Source organism: Ranitomeya variabilis, chromosome 4, assembly GCF_051348905.1.
Source record: "Ranitomeya variabilis isolate aRanVar5 chromosome 4, aRanVar5.hap1, whole genome shotgun sequence".
NCBI classification, from domain to species: Eukaryota; Metazoa; Chordata; class Amphibia; order Anura; family Dendrobatidae; genus Ranitomeya; species Ranitomeya variabilis.
In genome coordinates, this window is record NC_135235.1 from 44,602,725 (window position 1) to 44,627,111 (window position 24,387).

Here is a 24,387-nt window from a genome sequence, read left to right on the forward strand (position 1 = left end):
TCTGGTTCGTGCCTTTCATAGGGCCCATCCTGATCGCCCTGGTGGTTCTGGTGAGGGTTCGGTGCCCCCTCCTTGAGGGGGGGGTACTGTTGTGAATTTGGATTCTGGGCTCCCCCGGTGGCTACTGGTGGAATTGAACTTGTGACATCATCTTCCCTGTTCACCTGTTCTGATTAGATCTGGGTGTCGCTATATAACCTGGCTTCTCTGTTAGATGCTTGCCGGTCAACAATGTTATCAGAAGCCTCTCTGTGCTTGTTCCTGCTCCCAGACATCTACTAGATAAGTTGGACATTCGTCCATGTTTTGTTTTTGTATTTTGGTTCCAGTTCACAGCTGCAGTTTCGTTACTGTGTCTGGAAAGCTCTTGTTGATCAGGAATTGCCACTCTGGTATTATGAGTTAATGCCAGAGTCCTAAAGTAATTTCTGGATGTGTTTTGTTAGGGTTTTCTACTGACCATGAAAGTATGCTTTCTGTCTTCTGCTATCTAGAAAGCGGACCTCAAATTTGCTAAAACTATTTTCCTGCTGCGTTTGTTGTTTCATCTCATATCACCGCCAATATATGTGGGGGGCCTCTGTCTCCTTTTTGGGCATTTCTCTAGAGGTGAGTCAGGTCTTATATTTCCCTCTGCTAGCATTATTTAGTTCTCCGGCCGGCGCTGGGCATATAGGGATAAAAAGTAGGACATGCTACCTGGCTACTTCTAGATGATGCGGTAGGTTTAGTTCATGGTCAGTATAGTTACATCTTCCAAGAGCTTGTTCCTATTGAGGCTTATGCTAGTTCTCTGGCCATGGAGATCATGACAGGTATCGGTATCGGATTGGATCCGATACTTTGCCGGTATCGGCCGATACTTTCCGATACCGATACTTTCAAGTATCGGACGGTATCGCTCAACACTATTCTTGATATGATTTTTTTTAACTATTCAAAAGCCTGGCAGTTCAACAGTGCTGTGAAGATTGGTTATATCCACTCTACATACTATAACATTTTGAGCTGAATATTATAGGGGGTTGTCGGTTGTCACACAATTATTGTAAATATTAATTCATCCTGTTAGATGAAGCAACAAATGATAATTTTTCAATTAGAATATATTTTTAAAAGGTCTCCTGTGTCTAGATATTTCTCTTTCCATGGTGTCCCCTGTTGGCTTTTGTACACAACTGCATACATTTTCAAGTAAAGTAATACTTTTCATGAGATGTCACAAGGATGCCATTTACTTAGAACACAAAACTTGCCTGTTTTCGTTCTTCTGAGTTTAGCAAGAGATACCGAGGATCAAACACAATTTTATGCAGCTCCTTTTCCCATGTGGAGAATGCAGACACCTGCGGAGCATTCAAAACAGTTAGTTCCATTATAAACATTTTTCTCATTCCGTCTTGCTTTAGTCTGCTGACACTTTAATGGACTTGAGAAGCAGCTAATTAAATAATTCTGCTATAAGAACTGGATGACTCATCGACTCTTATCAAGGACATGTAAATATTGAGAATGATACGAGTCGATATATCACATCATTATAGAAAAATATGAAGATTATTTTAATTAGTTTTGATAAAATAATGTACAGTGTTCTAGCCTATGTTCTCATCTGCTCTTCCAGAATTTTTGACAGCACAAACACATACAAGACAACTTATTTTTTCCATATATTAGAAATAGCCAGTCAGTGTCAAGCCCTTTCCATAAGACTTGCAGCACAACCAGGCATATTAGCCAATCCAGACACTATCTACAAGGTATGTGCCCTTCAGCAGTTCTTAGCATAGTCTGGCTGGCTGAACGAGGTGTCTTTCAAACCTGGCCAAATTGCTTCCAAAGTATCCCAATCAATTGGCCAAACTGATGAGGGGCAAATACCCAGAAACAGCTACATGTAGATGGGTATCTAGTGCTAAAATCCCTGAATTTGTTGCCAGACTCATTTAAGGATAATTTTTAGGCTAGCTACCTCTAGAGGAACTAGCAATTTTGCTCCCTTTCTGAAGCACAAAAACTCATTTGTATTTCTTTTCCATGGAGCATTGCTGATTGATTATACTCTACATCAAATTGGTCTCTTTAAAAAAAGCTAGCATGCTGTAAAATTTTCACATAGGGAAAAATTACAATTTCTGTATCAGATACAGCTCTGATACACTACACTACAAAATATGTCTACTGGAAAGAAATTGTGAACTTCAAAGGGACAAAAGGAAGATAAACTAAATTCTCCCCAGAGGGGGTTGGGAAGGGGGTATGCTGCGTGATCAATTTGCAGAATCTTTGTGTCTGTTGGATACTTTTATAGCATTCCTGATTTAAATGATATTGAGAGATGAGCAGCCTGAGTAGGGGGTTGGCATCTTGACTGTTAGGGACTTACCGTGACAACAAAGCTCTCACACAGTGCAAAGCCAGAAAAAAAATATAAGGAGGGTCATCCAGTCATCCATAGACCCATGAAGGCAACAACTAGCGGGCCTCATTCAAATATTTTGAAAGTTTAGTCAATGTGCTTCTGCATAAATAAAGGCTTTGCACAAATTATAAAGTCAGGAAAAAATAATAAAGAGGGTAATATAGTAATCCATAGATCCTTGAAGGCAACAACTTGTGGGACTCACTCAAATATTTTGAAAGTGTACTTCATATACTCCTACACTCCTTAAGTCTTTGTACAAAGTGCAAAGCCAGGAGAAAATGATAAGGAGAGTAATTCAGGTGCATGCTTCTCCTGTCTTTGGAGGCTGGTGGGACTGACTCCAGCTGCTTCCTTGAGCTTGATTTCCAGGTGCCGGGTCTGTAAGTTACCAGGCTTTTGGTAGTTCTGGAGCCCCCAACATGTAGGAATGGATGACAACCCCCTGTGTCACCTGCACCATAGCCTGCTCCTGCATAGGAGGTGGTGAACCACAATGTTAGTCCAATCGTTCAGGGGTGGTGGCCCCGTCTTGAGCTTCCTTGAGGAGCCACTCCCGGCACTGTTCGTTTCACAAGAAGAGTTCATCCCACTCCTTTACTTCTCATCATAACCATACCAACCACATACCAGTGATGTCGCCTCTCTATTTTTAAGAATGTAACCCTGGTCGCAGCCATCTCTACTGCCTGATGTGATGATGGGCCCAAACTCTTCTATGGACCCCCATCTCTGCTGCCGGTCATACATAATAACCTCCCCCCAGGATGCCAGATCTCACGAACTTGAGGCTAGCAGGCCCACCAGCATGTCTCCAAGCCCTGATCCTAGCTTGCCTTCTCTATTCTGATTAGCCTAGGCCCCACAGTCAGCTCACCAGTTGCTGGATCCTAGATCTCCCTTCTGCAGTCTGCAACAACCCCAATGGTGAAGGCTGTGGACTTGGTGGCTGCAGGAAAGTGGCCAGTTCTGGACCACAGGCTCCTGCCACTTCTGCTGTTAAACCAGTATGGTCTGGCTCTGATTTTCTTCCGGTCACTCCCTCGGGAGTCTAGTGGGATATTGCTATCTTTGTTGTCTTGCTGCCCACTAAGCACATTATAATGCACGGATTACTTATTCAATCCCCCCCAAAAAAGAACAGTTTTTTTGAGGTTTATATACCACCATCATGTAACACTAACCATGTTAAGCTCTATAGATGACTAATTGAATCCAGAAAAACATGTTGAACATTTTTTTGAGTGTTGTATACCACTGAAATGTAACACAAATCAAGTAATACTCTATGGATGACAAATTAATTCCAGGAAATTTTTGAATGCTTTTTTGGAGTGCTACATACTATCGAAATGTAACACAATCCACATTATAGTGTATAGATGACAAATTCAATCCAGAAAAAAAAATGCTTTTTTGGAGTGTTACATACCTTTGAAATGTAACACAAAGCACGTAATACTCTATGGATGACAAATTCAAACCATAACAAATTTTGAACACTTTTTTGGGGTGTTATATACCACCAAAATGTAACACAAACCATGCAATACTTTGTGGATGACAAATTCCATCCAGAACAATTTTTGTACTCTTTCTTGGGATGTTATAAATCACTGAAATATAACAGAAAGCATGTAATATTTTCTGGGTAACAAATTGAATCGAGAAAAAATGTAGAATTCTTTTTCGAGCTTCAAATCAGAGCAACAATGTTTGTCGAGTGCTGAGCACATCCGGGTACACAGATACTCTAGTAATATCCGGGTATCACCAAGCACATTTGTTCATCCCTACTTGGTCCCTCAAGAGCTCAGCATAGGTGAGTCTATCTGTTATTGACTCCCTACACTTTCTGACACACTTCTTGGTTACTTTTCTTTAGGTCTTTTTTGCACTAAAAACTATAGTACTCCTAGTGCAATTTACAAGTCAAAGTAATCATGCCACTTTTTTAAGCACTTTTGCAAACTGAGTGTCTGAACACTCATGAAAAAAATGGTGTACAACATTTTGAAAATCATGAGCAATTGATGCAGAAATTATATTGGAAAATTGAATATATTTTTGTTATGCAAAGAATAACATTGCAGAACTTCATGAGTGTTAGAGGTGGATTTCCAAAAGACTGCAAGCAAATATACAGTGATGCTGAATTACATTACATTATTGATTTTCACACAAAAAAGGTAGAAAAAAATCTTTGCATGTACTTCTCCTATATTATAATTAAATAGATACAAAGGAAAGAAAAGAAAAATACTTAAGGTATACATATTTGAAAGTAATTATAGAAGGCTACATGATTCTCAGTAAATGTGAAAGCAAGTTTTAATGTCTTACTCCTCATTGTAATGTCTATTCATATCAATGTTGCTCACTATCCAATATCCTGACTTCTTATACACAAGTAAGGGATAATTTTCACGGAAAGTCAAACCATTTATCAGTATGTTTAGCATATCACAAGGAACCAGATTTTCTTTGGGAAAACTACTGCAAACACTAGAAACTGTATGCAAATTTTTGCCTTGTTTAGATTTAAACTTTGGTCCCGAGGGGTGACAAGTAAAAGGGCTAACCTGGCACCCTCGGGCTTTTTTAGAATTGTTTGCAAAATAGTTAAGTGCCAAAGAATTGTAAAAGGGTCATAATTACAACTCATAATAACACATAATAAAAATATGGACAGAATTTGAACTAATTATCTGTTGTCATTTGTCGCAATTGTTTGGTTTTCCTAGGGGTCTTGCAAATGGCCGTTTTATAGTTGAGCAGATTTGTAGTATAGCACAATGGCTTATTACCCTTATGCCCTTGCAGTGATATGAGCCTGGGTTTAAGGGCTTGCTCAGTCAAGTACTGTATTTTTCAGACTATTAGATGCACTGACTATAAAATGCATCCAGGTTTGGACAACAGAAAATAGGAAAAAAAATATTTACATTAAAACTACCATGGTGATGTAAAGATATGGAAGGGGTAATGTCGCTTATGTTGGATGTCTGTTGTGAAATTGGATTTTGGGCTCCCCCGGTGGCCACTGGTGGAATTGAACTGGTGTGCATCATCCTCTCTGTTCACCTGTTTCCATCAGGATGTGGGAGTCGCTATTTAGCCTTGCTCCTCTGTCACTTCCATGCCGGTCAACATTGTAATCAGAAGCCTTTCTGTGCATGTTCCTGCTGCTAGACAACTCCCAGCTAAGTTGGACTTAGTCCTTGTTTGTTTTTGCATTTTGTTCCAGTTCACAGCTGTAGTTTCGTTTCTGTGTCTGGAAAGCTCTTGTGATCTGAAATTGCCACTCTGATGTTATGAGTTAATACTAGAGTCTTAAAGTAATTTCAGGATGGTATTTTGATAGGGTTTTCAGCTGACCATGAAAGTGCCCTTTCTGTCTTCCTGCTATCTAGTAAGCGGACCTCAATTTTGCTAAACCTATTTTCATACTACGTTTGTCATTTCATCTAAAATCACCGCCAATATTTGTGGGGGCCTCTGTCTGCCTTTCGGGGAAATTTCTCTAGAGGTGAGCCAGGACTATATTTTCCTCTGCCAGGATTAGTTAGTCCTCCGGCCGGCGCTGGGCGTCTAGGGATAAAACGCAGGCTACGCTACCCGGCTACTGTTAGTTGTGCGGCAGGTTTAGTTCATGGTCAGTTTAGTTTCCATCCTTCCAAGAGCTAGTTCTTATGTTTGCTGGGCTATGTTCTCTTGCCATTGAGAACCATAACAGTTTGACCGGCCTAAAAGGGTTAAATTAATTGACAGAGAAAGGAGAGAAAAGAGAAGTCTGCTGAAGATTTTTTATTTTTTTTTTCTCTGTTCAGAGTGTGCTTGTAATTGAATCTCTTGCAAGTCTGCCTATATTGCAGCCTTTCTCTCTCTCTCTCCTTCTAATCCTGGAATGGCTCTGTGTTCACCTGTTTAAAATGGATATTCAGAGTTTAGCTGCAGGTTTGAATAATCTCACCACGAAAGTTCAAAACTTACAAGATTTTGTTGTTCATGTTCCTATATCTGAACCTAGAATTCCTTTGCCTGAATTTTTCTCGGGGAATAGATCTTGCTTTCAAAATTTCAAAAATAATTGCAAGTTGTTTTTGTCCCTGAAATCTCGCTCTGCTGGAGATCCTGCACAGCAGGTCAGGATTGTGATTTCTTTGCTCCGGGGCGACCCTCAGGATTGGGCTTTTGCATTGGCTCCAGGGGATCCTGCGTTGCTCAATGTGGATGCGTTTTTTCTGGCCTTGGGGTTGCTTTATGAGGAACCTCAGTTAGAACTTCAGGCGGAAAAGGCCTTGATGTCCCTATCTCAGGGGCAAGACGAAGCTGAAATATACTGCCAGAAATTCCGTAAATGGGCTGTGCTTACTCAGTGGAATGAGTGCGCCCTGGCGGCGAATTTCAGAGAGGGTCTCTCTGATGCCATTAAGGATGTTATGGTGGGATTCCCTGTGCCTGCGGGTCTGAATGAGTCCATGACAATGGCTATCCAGATCGATAGGCGTCTGCGGGAGCGCAAACCTGTGCACCATTTGGCGGTGTCTACTGAGAAGACGCCAGAGAATATGCAATGTGATAGAATTCTGTCCAGAAGTGAACGGCAGAATTTTAGACGAAAAAATGGGTTGTGCTTCTATTGCGGTGATTCAACTCATGTTATATCAGCATGCTCTAAGCGTACTAAGAAGCTTGATAAGTCTGTTTCAATTGGCACTTTACAGTCTAAGTTTATTCTATCTGTGACCCTGATTTGTTCTTTATCATCTATTACCGCGGATGCCTATGTCGACTCTGGCGCCGCTTTGAGTCTTATGGATTGGTCCTTTGCCAAACGCTGTGGGTATGATTTGGAGCCTCTTGAAACTCCTATACCCCTGAAGGGGATTGACTCCACCCCATTGGCTAGCAATAAACCACAATACTGGACACAAGTAACTATGCGGATTAATCCAGATCACCAGGAGATTATTCGCTTTCTTGTGCTGTATAACCTACATGATGTGTTGGTGCTTGGATTGCCATGGCTGCAATCTCATAACCCAGTCCTTGACTGGAAAGCTATGTCTGTGTTAAGCTGGGGATGTAAGGGGACGCATGGGGATGTACCTGTGGTTTCTATTTCATCATCTATTCCCTCTGAGATTCCTGAATTCTTGACTGAATATCGTGACGTTTTTGAAGAACCTAAGCTTGGTTCATTACCTCCGCACCGGGAGTGCGATTGTGCCATAGATTTGATTCCGGGTAGTAAATACCCTAAGGGTCGTTTATTTAATCTGTCTGTGCCTGAACATGCTGCTATGCGAGAATATATAAAGGAGTCCTTGGAAAAGGGACATATTCGTCCTTCGTCATCTCCCTTAGGAGCCGGTTTTTTCTTTGTGGCTAAGAAAGATGGCTCTTTGAGGCCGTGCATTGATTATCGGCTTTTGAATAAAATCACGGTTAAATATCAATATCCGTTGCCACTGCTGACTGATTTGTTTGCTCGCATAAAGGGGGCCAAGTGGTTCTCTAAGATAGATCTTCGTGGGGCGTATAATTTGGTGCGAATTAGGCAGGGGGATGAGTGGAAAACCGCATTTAATACGCCCGAGGGCCACTTTGAGTATTTGGTGATGCCTTTTGGTCTTTCAAATGCCCCTTCAGTCTTTCAGTCCTTTATGCATGACATTTTCCGTGATTATTTGGATAAATTTATGATTGTGTATCTGGATGATATTTTGATTTTTTCGGATGACTGGGACTCTCATGTCCAGCAGGTCAGGAGGGTTTTTCAGGTTTTGCGGTCTAATTCCTTGTGTGTGAAGGGTTCTAAGTGCGTTTTTGGGGTTCAAAAGATTTCCTTTTTGGGATATATTTTTTCCCCCTCTTCCATCGAGATGGATCCTGTCAAGGTTCGGGCTATTTGTGATTGGACGCAACCCTCTTCTCTTAAGAGTCTTCAGAAATTTTTGGGCTTTGCTAACTTTTATCGTCGATTTATTGCTGGTTTTTCTGATGTTGTTAAACCATTGACTGATTTGACTAAGAAGGGTGCTGATGTTGCTGATTGGTCCCCTGCTGCTGTGGAGGCCTTTCGGGAGCTTAAGCGCCGCTTTTCTTCCGCCCCTGTGTTGCGTCAGCCTGATGTTGCTCTTCCTTTTCAGGTTGAGGTCGACGCTTCTGAAATCGGAGCTGGGGCGGTTTTGTCGCAGAGAAGTTCCGATTGCTCCGTGATGAGACCTTGTGCTTTTTTCTCGCGTAAATTTTCGCCCGCCGAGCGGAATTATGATGTTGGAAATCGGGAGCTTTTGGCCATGAAGTGGGCTTTTGAGGAGTGGCGTCATTGGCTTGAGGGGGCTAGACATCAGGTGGTGGTATTGACGGACCACAAAAATCTAATTTATCTTGAGTCCGCCAGATGCCTGAATCCTAGACAGGCGCGCTGGTCGTTGTTTTTCTCTCGGTTTAATTTTGTGGTGTCCTACCTGCCGGGTTCTAAGAATGTTAAGGCGGATGCCCTTTCTAGGAGTTTTGAGCCTGACTCCCCTGGTAATTCTGAACCTACAGGTATCCTTAAGGATGGAGTGATATTGTCTGCCGTTTCTCCAGACCTGCGGCGGGCCTTGCAGGAGTTTCAGGTGGATAGACCTGATCGTTGCCCACCTGGTAGACTGTTTGTTCCTGATGATTGGACCAGTAAAGTCATTTCTGAGGTTCATTCTTCTGCGTTGGCAGGTCATCCTGGAATCTTTGGTACCAGGGATTTGGTGGCAAGGTCCTTCTGGTGGCCTTCCCTGTCTCGAGATGTGCGAGGTTTCGTGCAGTCTTGTGACGTTTGTGCTCGGGCCAAGCCTTGTTGTTCTCGGGCTAGTGGATTGTTGTTGCCCTTGCCTATCCCGAAGAGGCCCTGGACGCACATCTCGATGGATTTTATTTCGGATCTTCCTGTTTCTCAGAAGATGTCTGTCATCTGGGTGGTGTGTGATCGTTTCTCTAAGATGGTCCATTTGGTTCCCCTGCCTAAGTTGCCTTCTTCTTCCGAGTTGGTTCCTCTGTTTTTTCAAAATGTGGTCCGTTTGCATGGTATTCCGGAGAATATCGTTTCTGACAGAGGTACCCAATTCGTGTCTAGATTTTGGCGAGCATTCTGTGCTAGGATGGGCATAGATTTGTCTTTCTCGTCTGCTTTCCATCCTCAGACTAATGGCCAGACCGAGCGGACGAATCAGACCTTGGAGACATATTTGAGGTGTTTTGTGTCTGCAGATCAGGATGATTGGGTTGCTTTTTTGCCTTTAGCGGAGTTTGCCCTCAATAATCGGGCCAGTTCTGCCACCTTGGTGTCTCCCTTTTTCTGTAATTCGGGGTTTCATCCTCGATTTTCTTCTGGTCAGGTGGAATCTTCGGATTGTCCTGGAGTGGATGCTGTGGTGGAGAGGTTGCATCAGATTTGGGGGCAGGTAGTGGACAATTTGAAGTTGTCCCAGGAGAAGACTCAGCTTTTTGCCAACCGCCGGCGTCGGGTTGGTCCTCGGCTTTGTGTTGGGGACTTGGTGTGGTTGTCTTCTCGTTTTGTCCCTATGAGGGTTTCTTCTCCCAAGTTTAAGCCTCGGTTCATCGGCCCATACAAGATATTGGAGATTCTTAACCCTGTGTCCTTCCGTTTGGACCTCCCTGCATCTTTTTCTATTCATAATGTTTTTCATCGGTCATTATTGCGCAGGTATGAGGTACCGGTTGTGCCTTCCGTTGAGCCTCCTTCTCCGGTGTTGGTTGAGGGCGAGTTGGAGTACGTTGTGGAAAAAATCTTGGACTCCCGTGTTTCCAGACGGAAACTCCAGTATCTGGTCAAATGGAAGGGATACGGTCAGGAGGATAATTCTTGGGTGACTGCCTCTGATGTTCATGCCTCCGATTTGGTCCGTGCCTTTCATAGGGCTCATCCTGATCGCCCTGGTGGTTCTGGTGAGGGTTCGGTGCCCCCTCCTTGAGGGGGGGTACTGTTGTGAAATTGGATTTTGGGCTCCCCCGGTGGCCACTGGTGGAATTGAACTGGTGTGCATCATCCTCTCTGTTCACCTGTTTCCATCAGGATGTGGGAGTCGCTATTTAGCCTTGCTCCTCTGTCACTTCCATGCCGGTCAACATTGTAATCAGAAGCCTTTCTGTGCATGTTCCTGCTGCTAGACAACTCCCAGCTAAGTTGGACTTAGTCCTTGTTTGTTTTTGCATTTTGTTCCAGTTCACAGCTGTAGTTTCGTTTCTGTGTCTGGAAAGCTCTTGTGATCTGAAATTGCCACTCTGATGTTATGAGTTAATACTAGAGTCTTAAAGTAATTTCAGGATGGTATTTTGATAGGGTTTTCAGCTGACCATGAAAGTGCCCTTTCTGTCTTCCTGCTATCTAGTAAGCGGACCTCAATTTTGCTAAACCTATTTTCATACTACGTTTGTCATTTCATCTAAAATCACCGCCAATATTTGTGGGGGCCTCTGTCTGCCTTTCGGGGAAATTTCTCTAGAGGTGAGCCAGGACTATATTTTCCTCTGCCAGGATTAGTTAGTCCTCCGGCCGGCGCTGGGCGTCTAGGGATATAACGCAGGCTACGCTACCCGGCTACTGTTAGTTGTGCGGCAGGTTTAGTTCATGGTCAGTTTAGTTTCCATCCTTCCAAGAGCTAGTTCTTATGTTTGCTGGGCTATGTTCTCTTGCCATTGAGAACCATAACAGATGTCTATGGTTGTGCTCATTTCTTTAGTGCTCTAGGGTAGAAGAGAGGGAAAATGATTCATTCCAAAGTGGTAGACGTATTGTACCAAAAAAGGGGCATTATACGCTGTCGCCAACAGTGACATAACAAGGTTCCAGTACAGTTTACTTTGGTTGTCTTGTACCAAAGTTCATAAAGAGAACAAGTACATTTATTGTGGAATCAGCTATATACTCGGTGTCTTACATGTCTAATGTATTACATTTATGCCTCTTAAACATCATATGCACCTAAACGACTTAGGTTTAGAGTTAGGGCCAGGCTAATGACTAACGTTGGGTTTAGGATTCAGGATTTGGATAGGGTGATAAAATGTAATTTATAAATAAAGGCAAAAAACTAACAATTTTTAAAATTGTATGTCCGATTTTGGCAAGTAGCGGAAAAAAAATAGAAGATCAAAGCGCAAGCTATAACTTCATCAATATTTTCCTCAAAATACAGTACTTTTGCTTGGGGGATAAGGGATTAAATACTGGACTATGTTTGCTGAACTGTGACCTGAAGTTTATATGGAATGCCTAAAAGTTACATTCTTGTGACACTTGCAAGAAACAGAATCACGGCATGCTTCATTCCATGGGGTATTACATTAATATCCTCCTGTAGGATCAATGCTTCTGCGAGGCGGGATAAATAATCTTTGGGGCACCATTCAGGAAATACAGACATATTTCCCTTGCCGTGTGCTCAAGCCTTAACCTTAAATCTAAGAGAAGATGATGGTATGCAGCAGGTTTTTTTGCACCCAGCAATGCTTTATTTGTACTGACTTTAAATGATTTTTAACCTAAAGTAATGAAAGATTAACAGAAAAAAAGAATTTTCAATTTTCACAATATTTGGCCTCCTAGAAGCAACAGGTTTATCTGGTCACTAATAATGCAAGCTGGTCCAATTATGAATTAACTAAATCAAGTGGCTATATGAGTGCCCCTACCCCTCTCTCAAGAAGCATGTTCCTAAAGCATGTCATCCGTTCTTCCAAAGGGGGTAATAATTTTAAGGCTGTTGATTTTTCATCATCCTCTACCCCTTGTTCAATGGTATGAGAATCATCTGTCCTTTAAGAAAAGAAGGAAAAAGAATATAATTGATCAATGCTTTAGCTTACATTTGTCATACGTTATTTATACACTTAATTTTAGGATAAGGTCAATTGGATGCATAAATATAAATGGTTTGTCCCATTAGAGCTGCCCATTTTTCTTTCCGAGAGATCATCAATTTCTTGTGACAATGAATCGGCTTGATGTCCTTATTGTCTGTTGCCCTTGTTGTCTACTTTCTCATTGAGATTCTCATTGTTTGCTTTAATACTACACCAATCATGTTCTAATACAATATTGTTTGAAAATATGTATATTTGCCCATTATTTTCTATGTTGCCTTTGAATAACACACTTTTATTACAGTGCAAATCGGAGTATGCAGTAAACTCACTTTACTGGATTGACACAAGGTTCATCCTGGTCAATAAGCACCTCTATCCTCCTCTTCAAAAGCTTGTGAGCACTCTTCAGTTGGTCGTGCACAATTGGCCATGAAATCTGGCGCATGCGCTGACAGGCTCAGTATCGGTGCATGCACAGAACAAGTAGATGACAAACCTATGGATGAAGCTATGAAGCTTGTTCTGTCCATCCGCCTATACTGGAGCTGTCGGTGAAGGCGCAGGAATTCTGAACAGACAGCATTGGCCTAACTGAAGCCGGCTTTGTCAATCAAGGAGAGCAGAAGAGCTGAGTAGGCAGAATAGTATGACCAAGGGAGGGTGCACCGGTCTGCCCACTGTGTACTAAGCAGTTAGCAAATCAGATAAAGTATTGTCTTCAGGGAAGATAGGCAACTGGTTTTCACAATACAGATATGTCTTCTCAAGAAAAGCTTCTCTTCCAGCTGATGTGCTCATGGAAAATGAATCATATTCTGCAAGGAGGGGCGATCTGTGGTTTTTTTGTACTTGCTAAAAATGCTTGTTCAATGTTGAAATGCGTTTTCACAATAAAGGAACCCTCATCGTCCCTCCTTTTAGCACATGATTCTTTTTCCATCAGTGTCTTTTTTTTCCTTTTTTATATAGTTTTTACCTGGAGTTTCTCCCCAGCCTCGATGCAGCAACATGTGGAATTTTAAAACCGGGGCACCATGCCATCTCCTAGGTGAGCAATACCATTTTCTAAAAAAAATATTTCTTGTTCTTTAAATAGGGTTGCTCCATTGTGTGCATTTTCCCCACAGCTTGTACTACTTTATAAAGTTTAGAAGACTTTTCCAGAAGTAGAGTTAAAGTCTTCCTGCTATGGCACAACCTCCATCCAGGTTTGAGATGTTGTCAATTAGTTGGGTATTACACAGAGTTGGGATGTGGATGCCTCTCTCCAGTTCTCGAAAACCAGTTGCTAAAATAACAGCCCATTTGGGTGACTAAGAAAAAGCTGATGTCCAAAACAACTCGGCACTCAATCATTTATGAAGAGAAAAAAATTCAATTTATTTTGCGTCCAGACATAGAACCAATTGTTGAACGTTTTCAGTCCAAGATGGACCTTCCTCAGAACAGTTCAATGTTATCAGTATATTGACCTGGGGCTGGTAGCATGCTATGTCGCTGGGTGATCCGGTGGTCAGCACCCGCTGTGGTGCTACCAGCCCCAGGTCAATATACTGATAACATTGAACTGTTCTGAGGAAGGTCCATCTTGGACCGAAAACGTTCAACAATTGGTTCTATGTCTGGACGCAAAATAAATTGAAATTTTTTCTCTTCATAAATGATTGAGTGCCGAGTTGTTTTGGACATTTGCTATTAAGGGTGGGATACTGTTATGAACTAGTGGTTTAGGAGCAACATGGGACGAGCTCTGGAGGAGGTGGTACCTGTACTGACCGCAGTTCCTGAGCTTAACACAACACTAGAAGTAGCCATGGGATGTTCCTGTCACTCCCTAGACACCTCGTCACAGCTGGAGGACTAACTACCCCTAAAGATAGAAACAGGAAAGCTATCTTGCCTCAGAGAAAATCCCCAAAGGATAGACAGCCCCCCACAAATATTGACTGTGAGTGGAGAGGGAAATGACATACGCAGAATGAAACCAGGATGAAGCAAAGGAGGCCACTCTAGCTAGATAGATAGAATAGGACAGAATACTGTGCGGTCAGTATTAAAAAACTAGAAAAATCCACCACAGAGTTTACAAAAATCTCCACACCTGACTAAAGGTGTGGAGGGTAAATCTGCTTCCCAGAGCTTCCAGCTTAACTGAATAAATCAATACTGACAAGCTGGACAAGAAAAAACATAGAAAGTGCTGAACGATAAAGTCTACAAAATGTGGACTGCAAAAGAACAAAGCAAGGACTTATCTTTGCTGAACTGGTCAGAACATCAGGGAAATCCAAGCAGAGATGTGAATCCAACCAGGAACCATTGACAACTGGCACTGGCTGAAGGATAGAGCCAGGCTTAAATAGCCAAGCCAGAATAGACGATCAGCGGAAGCAGCTGCTGACTGCTAAATCCAAGGAGCAGCCGTTCCACTTAAAACCACCGGAGAGAGTCCAAGAGCAGAACTCACAAAAGTGCCACTTACAACCACCAGAGGGAGCCCAAGAGCGGAATTCACAACAGTACCCCCCTTGAGGAGGGGTCACCGAACCCTCACCAGAGCCCCCAGGCCGATCAGGACGAGCCAAGTGAAAAGCACGAACCAAATCGGCGGCATAAACATCGGAGGCAACAACCCAAGAATTATCCTCCTGGCCATAACCCTTCCACTTGACAAGATACTGAAGCCTCCGCCTCGAAAAACGAGAATCCAAAATTTTCTCAACCTCATATTCCAACTCCCCCTCAACCAACACCGGGGCAGGAGGATCAACAGAGGGAACAACGGGCACCACATATCTCCGCAACAAAGATCTATGGAAAACATTATGGATGGCAAAAGAGGCTGGAAGGGCCAAACGAAAAGATACCGGATTGATAATCTCAGAAATCTTATAAGGACCAATAAACCGAGGCTTGAACTTAGGGGAAGAAACCTTCATAGGAACATGACGAGAAGATAACCAGACTAAATCCCACACCCAAAGCCGGGGACCAACACACCGATGGCGGTTAGCAAAACGTTGAGCCTTTTCCTGAGACAACGTCAAATTGTCTACCACATGAGTCCAAATCTGCTGCAACCTGTCCATCACAGAATCCACACCAGGACAATCAGAAGGCTCAACCTGCCCTGAAGAAAAACGAGGATGAAAACCAAAATTACAAAAGAAAGGCGGAACCAAAGTAGCCGAACTAGCCCGATTATTAAGGGCAAACTCGGCCAAAGGCAAGAAAGCCACCCAATCATCCTGATCAGCAGACACAAAGCATCTCAAATAGGTTTCCAAGGTCTGATTAGTTCGCTCAGTTTGGCCATTTGACTGAGGATGAAACGGCGAAGAAAAAGACAAATCAATGCCCATCCTAGCACAAAAAGCCCGCCAAAACCTAGAAACAAACTGGGAACCTCTGTCAGACACAATATTCTCCGGAATGCCATGCAAACGAACCACATGCTGAAAAAACAATGGAACCAAATCAGAGGAGGAAGGTAATTTAGGCAAGGGTACCAAATGGACCATTTTAGAGAACCAATCACAAACCACCCAGATAACAGACATCTTCTGGGAAACAGGAAGATCCGAAATAAAATCCATGGAAATATGCGTCCAGGGCCTCTCAGGGACCAGCAAAGGCAAAAGCAACCCACTAGCGTGGGAACAGCAAGGCTTGGCCTGAGCACAAGTCCCACAGGACTGCACAAAAGAACGCACATCCCGCGACAAGGAAGGCCACCAAAAGGACCTAGCAACCAAATCTCTGGTACCAAAAATTCCAGGATGACCAGCCAACACCGAACAATGAACCTCAGAAATTACCTTACTTGTCCATCTATCAGGAACAAACAGCTTCCACACTGGACAGCGGTCAGGTTTATCAGCCTGAAATTCCTGAAGCACCCGCCGTAAATCAGGGGAGATGGCAGAAAGACTCACCCCTTCCTTAAGAATGCCAACCGGCTCAAGGACTCCAGGAGAATCAGGCAAAAAACTCCTAGAGAGGGCATCAGCCTTAACATTCTTAGATCCCGGAAGATACGAGACCACAAAATCAAAACGGGAGAAAAACAGGGACCATCGAGCCTGTCTAGGGTTCAGCCGCTTGGCCGACTTGAGGTAAATCAGATTCTTATGATCAGTCAAGACCACAACGCGGTGCTTGGCTCCCTCAAGCCAATGTCACCACTCCTCAAATGCCCACTTCATAGCCAATAACTCCCGATTGCCGACGTCATAATTGCGCTCCGCAGGCGAAAATTTCCTGGAAAAAAAAGCACACGGTTTCATCAAAGAACCATCAGAATTCCTCTGAGACAAAACGGCCCCTGCCCCAATCTCAGAAGCGTCAACCTCAACCTGAAAAGGAAGAGAAACATCCGGCTGACGCAACACAGGGGCAGAAGTGAATCGGCGTTTAAGCTCCTGAAAGGTCTCAACAGCCACAGAGGACCAATTCGTCACATCAGCGCCTTTCTTCGTCAAATCGGTCAGGGGCTTAACCACACTGGAAAAGTTGGCAATGAAACGGCGATAAAAATTAGCAAAGCCCAAAAATTTCTGAAGGTTCTTCACAGATGTGGGTTGAATCCAGTCATGAATGGCTTGGACCTTAACAGGATCTATTTCTATAGACGAGGGAGAAAAAATAAAACCCAAAAAAGAGACCTTCTGAACTCCAAATAGGCACTTAGACCCCTTCACAAATAAAGCATTATCACGAAGGATCTGGAATACCATCCTGACCTGCTTCACATGAGACTCCCAATCATCGGAAAAAATCAAAATATCATCCAAATACACAATCATGAACTTATCAAGGTAATTGCGGAAAATATCATGCATGAAGGACTGAAATACAGAAGGAGCATTAGAAAGCCCGAAAGGCATCAAAAGGTATTCAAAATGGCCTTCGGGCGTATTAAATGCAGTTTTCCATTCGTCACCCTGTTTAATACGAACAAGATTATATGCCCCTCGAAGGTCAATCTTAGTAAACCAACTAGCCCCCTTAATCCGAGCAAACAAATCAGAAAGCAAAGGCAAAGAGTATTGGAATTTGACCGTGATCTTATTAAGAAGGCGATAATCAATACAGGGTCTCAAGGAGCCATCCTTCTTGGCAACAAAAAAGAATCCCGCTCCCAATGGTCATGAAGATGGCCGAATATGCCCCTTCTCCAAAGACTCCTTAACATAACTCCGCATGGCGGCATGCTCTGGCACAGACAGATTGAAAAGTCGGCCCTTAGGGAACTTACAGCCAGGAATCAAGTTAATAGCACAATCACAGTCCCTATGTGGAGGAAGGGAACTGGACTTGGGCTCATCAAATACATCCTGGAAATCCGACAAAAACTCAGGGACTTCAGAAGAGGGGGAAGAGGAAATTGACATCAAAGGAACGTCACTATGTACCCATTGACAACCCCAACTAGTCACACACATAGATTTCCAATCCAGCACCGGATTATGAACCTGTAACCATGGAAAACCCAGTACAACAACATCATGCAAATTATGCAACACCAGAAAACGGCAATCTTCCTGATGTGCTGGAGTCATGCACATGGTCAGCTGAGTCCAATACTGAGGTTTATCCTTGGCCAACGGTGTAGCATCAATGCCCCTCAAAGGAATAGGGCTCTGCAAAGGCTGCAAGGAAAAAACACAGCGCCTGGCGAATTCCAAGTCCATTAAGTTCAGGGCAGCACCTGAATCCACAAATGCCATGACAGAAAAGGACGATAATGAACAAATCAGGGTCACAGATAAGAGAAATTTAGGCTGTACAGTACTGATGGTAACAGACCTAGCGACCCTCTTAGTACGCTTAGGGCAAACAGAAATAACATGACCAGAATCACCACAGTAAAAACACAGCCTATTCTGACGTCTGAATCCCTGCCGTTCTGCTCTAGTCAAAATCCTATCACATTGCATAGGCTTAGGACTCTGCTCAGAGGATACCGCCATATGGTGCACAACCTTGCGCTCGCGCAGGCGCCGATTAATCTGAATGGCTAGAGACATAGATTCGCTCAAGCGAGCGGGCGTGGGGAACCCCACCATAACATCTTTAAGGGCTTCAGAAAGACCCTTTCTGAAAATTGCAGCCAAGGCATCCTCATTCCATTTAGTGAGCACAGACCATTTTCTAAATTCCTGGCAGTATAATTCTGCCGCTTCCTGACCCTGACACAGGGCCAACAAAGTTTTTTCTGCATGATCCACAGAATTAGGTTCATCATACAATAATCCGAGCGCTTGAAAAAATGCGTCTACATTAAGCAATGCCGGATCCCCTAATTCAAGGGAGAATGCCCAGTCCTGAGGGTCATTACGCAGCAGAGAGATGACAATTTTAATCTGCTGATTGGGATCACCAGAGGAATGGGGTTTCAAAGCAAAAAACAATTTTCAGTTATTTTTAAAGTTCAAAAACTTAGATCTGTCCCCAAAAGCAAATCAGGAGTAGGAATTCTAGGCTCTAAAGCTGGAGTCTGGACAACATAATCTTGGATACTCTGTACTCTTGCAGCAAGTTGATCCACACGAGAAAACAAACCCTGAACATCCATGCCAGCGCCAAAATTCTGAACCACCCAGAGATTAAGAGGAAAAAAAAGGCAAAACAGACTGCAGAAAAAAAAATGGCTCAGACCTTTTTTTTCCTTCTTTTGAGATGCATTTAATTCATTTTTGGGCCAGTTGTAATGTTATGAACTGGTGGTTTAGGAGCAACATGGGACGAGCTCTGGAGGAGGTGGTACCTGTACTGACCGCAGTTCCTGAGCTTAACACAACACTAGAAGTACCCGTGGGATGTTCCTGTCACTCCCTAGACACCTCGTCACAGCCGGAGGACTAACTACCCCTAAAGATAGAAACAGGAAAGCTATCTTGCCTCAGAGAAAATCCCCAAAGGATAGACAGCCCCCCACAAATATTGACCGTGAGTGGAGAGGGAAATGACATACGCAGAATGAAACCAGGATGAAGCAAAGGAGGCCACTCTAGCTAGATAGATAGAATAGGACAGAATACTGTGCGGTCAGTATTAAAAAACTAGAAAAATCCACCACAGAGTTTACAAAAATCTCCACACCTGACTAAAGGTGTGGAGGGTAAATCTGCTTCCCAGAGCTTCCAGCTTAACTGAATAAATCAATACTGACAAGCTGGACAAGAAAAAACATAGAAAGTGCTGAACGATAAAGTCCACAAAATGTGGACTGCAAAAGAACAAAGCAAGGACTTATCTTTGCTGAACTGGTCAGAACATCAGGGAAATCCAAGCAGAGATGTGAATCCAACCAGGAACCATTGACAACTGGCACTGGCTGAAGGATAGAGCCAGGCTTAAATAGCCGAGCCAGAATAGACGATCAGTGGAAGCAGCTGCTGACTGCTAAATCCAAGGAGCAGCCGTTCCACTTAAAACCACCGGAGGGAGCCCAAGAGCAGAACTCACAAAAGTGCCACTTACAACCACCGGAGGGAGCCCAAGAGCGGAATTCACAACAGGATACCCTACTTGAGCACCAACACCCATATCTTGCAGAGTGCCGTGTTTTGTTTATCTTTTGCTAAGAAAAAGCTGAATTTCAACACAGTTCCTTGGGATTTATTTCTACCCAACTAAATCAAGTGCTAGAAGGTACAAAGGAGCCTTCAGGCCTCTTGCCTAGCCATTCGATACTTGTTATGTTAAGCATTTTGACTTGGAAACAGGATCATTAAATTATTAATGAAAGACTAATTCACCAAGACAAACTATATGACATAGATTCTGCATGCAAAGTTGAAATCCTACTGTTAAAAATTTGAATCCACTTTTGTTAGCATTCCTTATTGCCATCCAGATAAATGGGAAAGATAACCCTTTCAATAATAAAGGTCCTCCTCTAAATCCTACAAACTTTGACTATTAGTATGTGGCACATCAAAGATTATTTTTCTTGGCCCTCTTTAGAAAGTGATGTTCTTTTATCAGTCTTGATTATAATGCTTTGTATTAACTGACCAAGCGAAATCGTTTTACTAGTCCGTATGTGGCACTTTAAGAGATGGCAAAGCTTTATGAGGTGGAGCAGTATTTTTATGTAATCCATAAAAGGTTGGAGCTTTAGTGGGCTCCAGAGGTCCGGCTCAGCTCCCTTGCTCACTTTTCTTGAATAGAAATGAGGAATCACTTCAGCTTCACTTTCCATATATTATTCATGGTTTGCAGCCACAAAAGAATGATACAGTATATGATGTACTGTGCTCTGATTTAGGAAACAAGCTTTATTCAACCATAACCCATTTATCAAGTGCAGCTGTCACTAGAACTCCTTACTGGGAAATTTATGTCCATAAAAATTGGCAAATCAATAATTCTGCTTTTTTTATGTTATTATTTACAATTGTTGAGCTGGAATTCCCTTGAAAGTGAAACAGAACAGATTGGCTACTTACATGTGGTGCAATATGCAAGCGCAGAAACAGAAAATAAATATTAATCAGTATAGTGAGCTTTAAATGGTCACAATTGTTTCAACAAACTTTGGATAAATCAATAGTAGAAGTGAATAAAATAAACTTCTCAGAGAAATTTGCTTCATTTTCCACTTATAAGCCACTTTTCCTCTGGCTCCAAAATGCATTCTGTTAGTATCAGGCTTGCTATAATAAGACGGACTGTTAGCTCACTGAATGATCAGATTACAGTCGCCTACTGAAGTTCATGGAGAGAGGAGGAGGATTCACAGCTATACAGCTAAGTACTGCTCCATAATGTCGCCTACTAAAGTTCATGGAGAGAGGAGGAGGATTCGCAACTACACAGTTAAGTACTGCTCTATAATGTCATCGATGATGCTGCTAATCCTGCATGCGTATAGACTAAAGTGTAGGTTCTCAATATGTCTGTATGTACTGCATATAGAAAGCATCAAAGGAGTTGATTTCCAGTAGAGATGAGCAAATCGCTTTGAGGCAAATTTAATTAGACTCAAATTTCATTAAAAAAAATCACATTCACCAGATGTCAGCCGGCCACATTGTTGCTGGGTTCAAAAGGAATGAAGATGTTAAAAAAAATTAAAACTATTCATGCGGGCTTAATCTGTCCTCTTCAGTCCAGTCAATGATGTGATCTTCATTGGTCCATCTCTGGTGTCTTCTGGTGCCAGACATCTTTGGTGTCTACTACACTGACTAGGCCACTCTATGACATGACATGTTCCTTTCTACATTGTAATGTCATGAAGGAGATGACAAAGATGTCAGAAGATGCTAACTGGAAGAAGCCAAAGATGAACCAATGTAGACTGCATCAATAAATGGGCCGAAAAAATGACCAGATTGGAGCAGAGCTGCTTGGCAAGACTCGTGAGCCATAGGTGAGAATACATTTCCTGGAAAAAGTTGAGCAAAGCTGTTGAATTAGAATATTGTCAGATTCGCTCATCAGCAGCCTTCACCCATTAACTAAGGAAAAGTACTGAAAATTAGAAGAAGAGTCTGAAGAAGGAAAAAGGATGAAAAATGTAGGGTGGAAGTCATATAATGGTCAAGCATTGTGCACATCACAGCATATTCTGAAAGATCACCTGAAATGACAGGTTCGCTTTAAGCCAAACATTTGTGATAAATTGGTCAATTTTAAAATCTCTTCTTGCCATCACAGGAAAATTCTTGCTCATATCCAGGGGATGAAATATCTTTTTTTTCACCTCACCTAGCTCACAGATGAAAGTTTTATAAAACCTAATACTGGTGGTAATCTCTTAGGCGCATAATATATTGGTTGCAAAATTATATGTCAATGAAAGTAAAAAGACCTTGAATCCAGACTGTAAGGCTCAAAGGTTTGTTTAGAATTGCTGAAAACTCACAACTTTGAAAGCATTAGGTTTTTATACCTACATGTTTTCCATGCAAACAGAAGTCTTCAAAATGGCAATAAAATGAAACTTGAAAGGGGGAGTCTTTACTGGCCTCAAAAGTGCTTTTCAGGGACTTTTAAAAGATGTGCAACTTTTGTTGTTGAAAAGTTATAAAAAGTAGTTAAAGTAAAAAATAAAGAGCATTTTTTATTTTGTGCCAAACTCATAGACTGTGAGTGCCATTTTGAAGAATTTAGGGCAAAAAAACTCAACAAATAATATGAGATAAAAAATGTCACTTCAATGAAATGTAAATGATGAATTGGGTCCATTGTATACTGCTCAAATAAATAAAAGGGTCACTTAAACAACACAATAAAACTCGAAGTCAATCACACTTCTGTGAATCAACCTGTCCAGGTATGAAGCAGCACTGATTGTGAATCAATTTCTCCAGCTGTTGTGAAAATGGAACAGACAACAGGTAGAAATGATCGGCAACTAGCAAGACAACCCCTATAACGGAATAGTTCTGCAGGGGGCGACCACAGACCTTTTCTCTGTTCTCATCCATTTTGACTGTGGTTTTGGTCACTTTTGCATTTATCATTGCTCTCACCCCTAGAAGGCAGAGTTCAACTGAAGATGGAGATGGAGGTCGAGGCACTGGAAGTGTCCCTGTCCCGCCCAGAGTACTTCCAGTGATTCAGTTCCATATCGCTTCTAAAGTCAATATCTCAGTTGTGTTCTCATAACCTACATTTTTTATAATAAAAGTTATTTTTCTTCTCTTACAGGTTGGATTGGGGGCAGATATACAGTGTAATAAATTGCTGTATATCAGCCCTGATAGGTGGTGGCGGTATCTCTTATCGGTCAAACCCAGTGACAGGTTCACTTTAAGTAAATGTCCTGATTCTCATACTTTTCAACACGTTATCCATGCCTTTTTAGTGGGCAGTTCTTCATCATCAGCATTCTGCCAGCATTATAGGTGAATAGTGTTGAGCGATACCGTCCGATACTTGAAAGTATCGGTATCGGAAAGTATCGGATCTAATCCGATACCGATACCCGATACCAATACAAGTCAATGGGACTCAAGTATCGGACGGTATTCCTGATGGTTCCCAGGGTCTGAAGGAGAGGAAACTCTCCTTCAGGCCCTGGGATCCATATTAATGTGTAAAATAAAGAATTAAAATAAAAAATATTGCTATACTCACCTCTCCGACGCAGCCTGGACCTCACCGAGGGAACCGGCAGCGTTCTGTGCTTAAAATGCGCGCGTTTACTTCCTTCCGTGACGTCACGGCTTGTGATTGGTTGCGTGCCGCCCATGTGGCCGCGACGCGACCAATCACAGCAAGCCGTGACGTAATTTTCAGGTCCTGGATGCCTAATTCTAGGCATTCAGGATTTTAAAATTACGTTCCGGCTTGTGATTGGTCGCGTCGCGGTCACATGGGCGACGCGACCAATCACAAGCCGTGACGTCACGGGAGGCAGGAAACGCGCGCATTTTAAAATTACGTCACGGCTTGTGATTGGTTGCGTGCCGCCCATGTGACCGCGACGCGACCAATCACAGCAAGCCGTGACGTAATTTCAGGTCCTGAATGCAGAAATAGGCATTCAGGACCTGAAATTACGTCACGGCTTGCTGTGATTGGTCGCGTCGCGGCCACATGGGCGGCACGTGACCAATCACAAGCCGTGATGTCACGGAAGGAAGTAAACGCGCGCATTTTAAGCACAGAACGCTTCCGGTTCCCTCGGTGAGGTCCAGGCTGCGTCGGAGAGGTGAGTATAGCAATATTTTTGATTTTAATTCTTTATTTTACACATTAATGTTGTTTCGATACCGATACCCGATACCACAAAAGTATCGGATCTCGGTATCGGAATTCCGATACCCGCAAGTATCGGCCGATACCCGATACTTGCGGTATCAGAATGCTCAACACTATAGGTGAATGAACTTTCCTTTCCTACACTTCCCAGGATGCATTACTCCTGCCATTATACAGGGTGGGCCATTTATGTCGATACACCTAAATAAAATGGGAATGGTTGGTGATATCAACTTCCTGTTTGTGGCACATTAGTATATGGGAGGGGGAAAACTTTTCAAGATGGGTGTTGACCATGGTGGCCATTTTTAAGTTTGACATTTTGGATCCAATTTTATTTTTTTCAATGGGAAGAGGGTCATGTGACA

General features: G+C 42.7%; 1 protein-coding gene across 1 annotated transcript in view; it reads right to left on the reverse strand.

The window, feature by feature from the left end:
• TCERG1L (transcription elongation regulator 1 like) overlaps window positions 1-24,387 on the reverse strand; it is a 268,237-nt gene that overhangs the window by 26,337 nt on the left and 217,513 nt on the right. The window contains exons 10-11 of the mRNA XM_077258434.1: window positions 12,125-12,248; window positions 1,257-1,346 (exon numbers count right to left, since the gene is read on the reverse strand). Of these exons, the coding sequence (XP_077114549.1) occupies window positions 1,257-1,346; window positions 12,125-12,248 (214 nt within the window). The remainder of the gene's footprint in view (window positions 1-1,256; window positions 1,347-12,124; window positions 12,249-24,387) is intronic.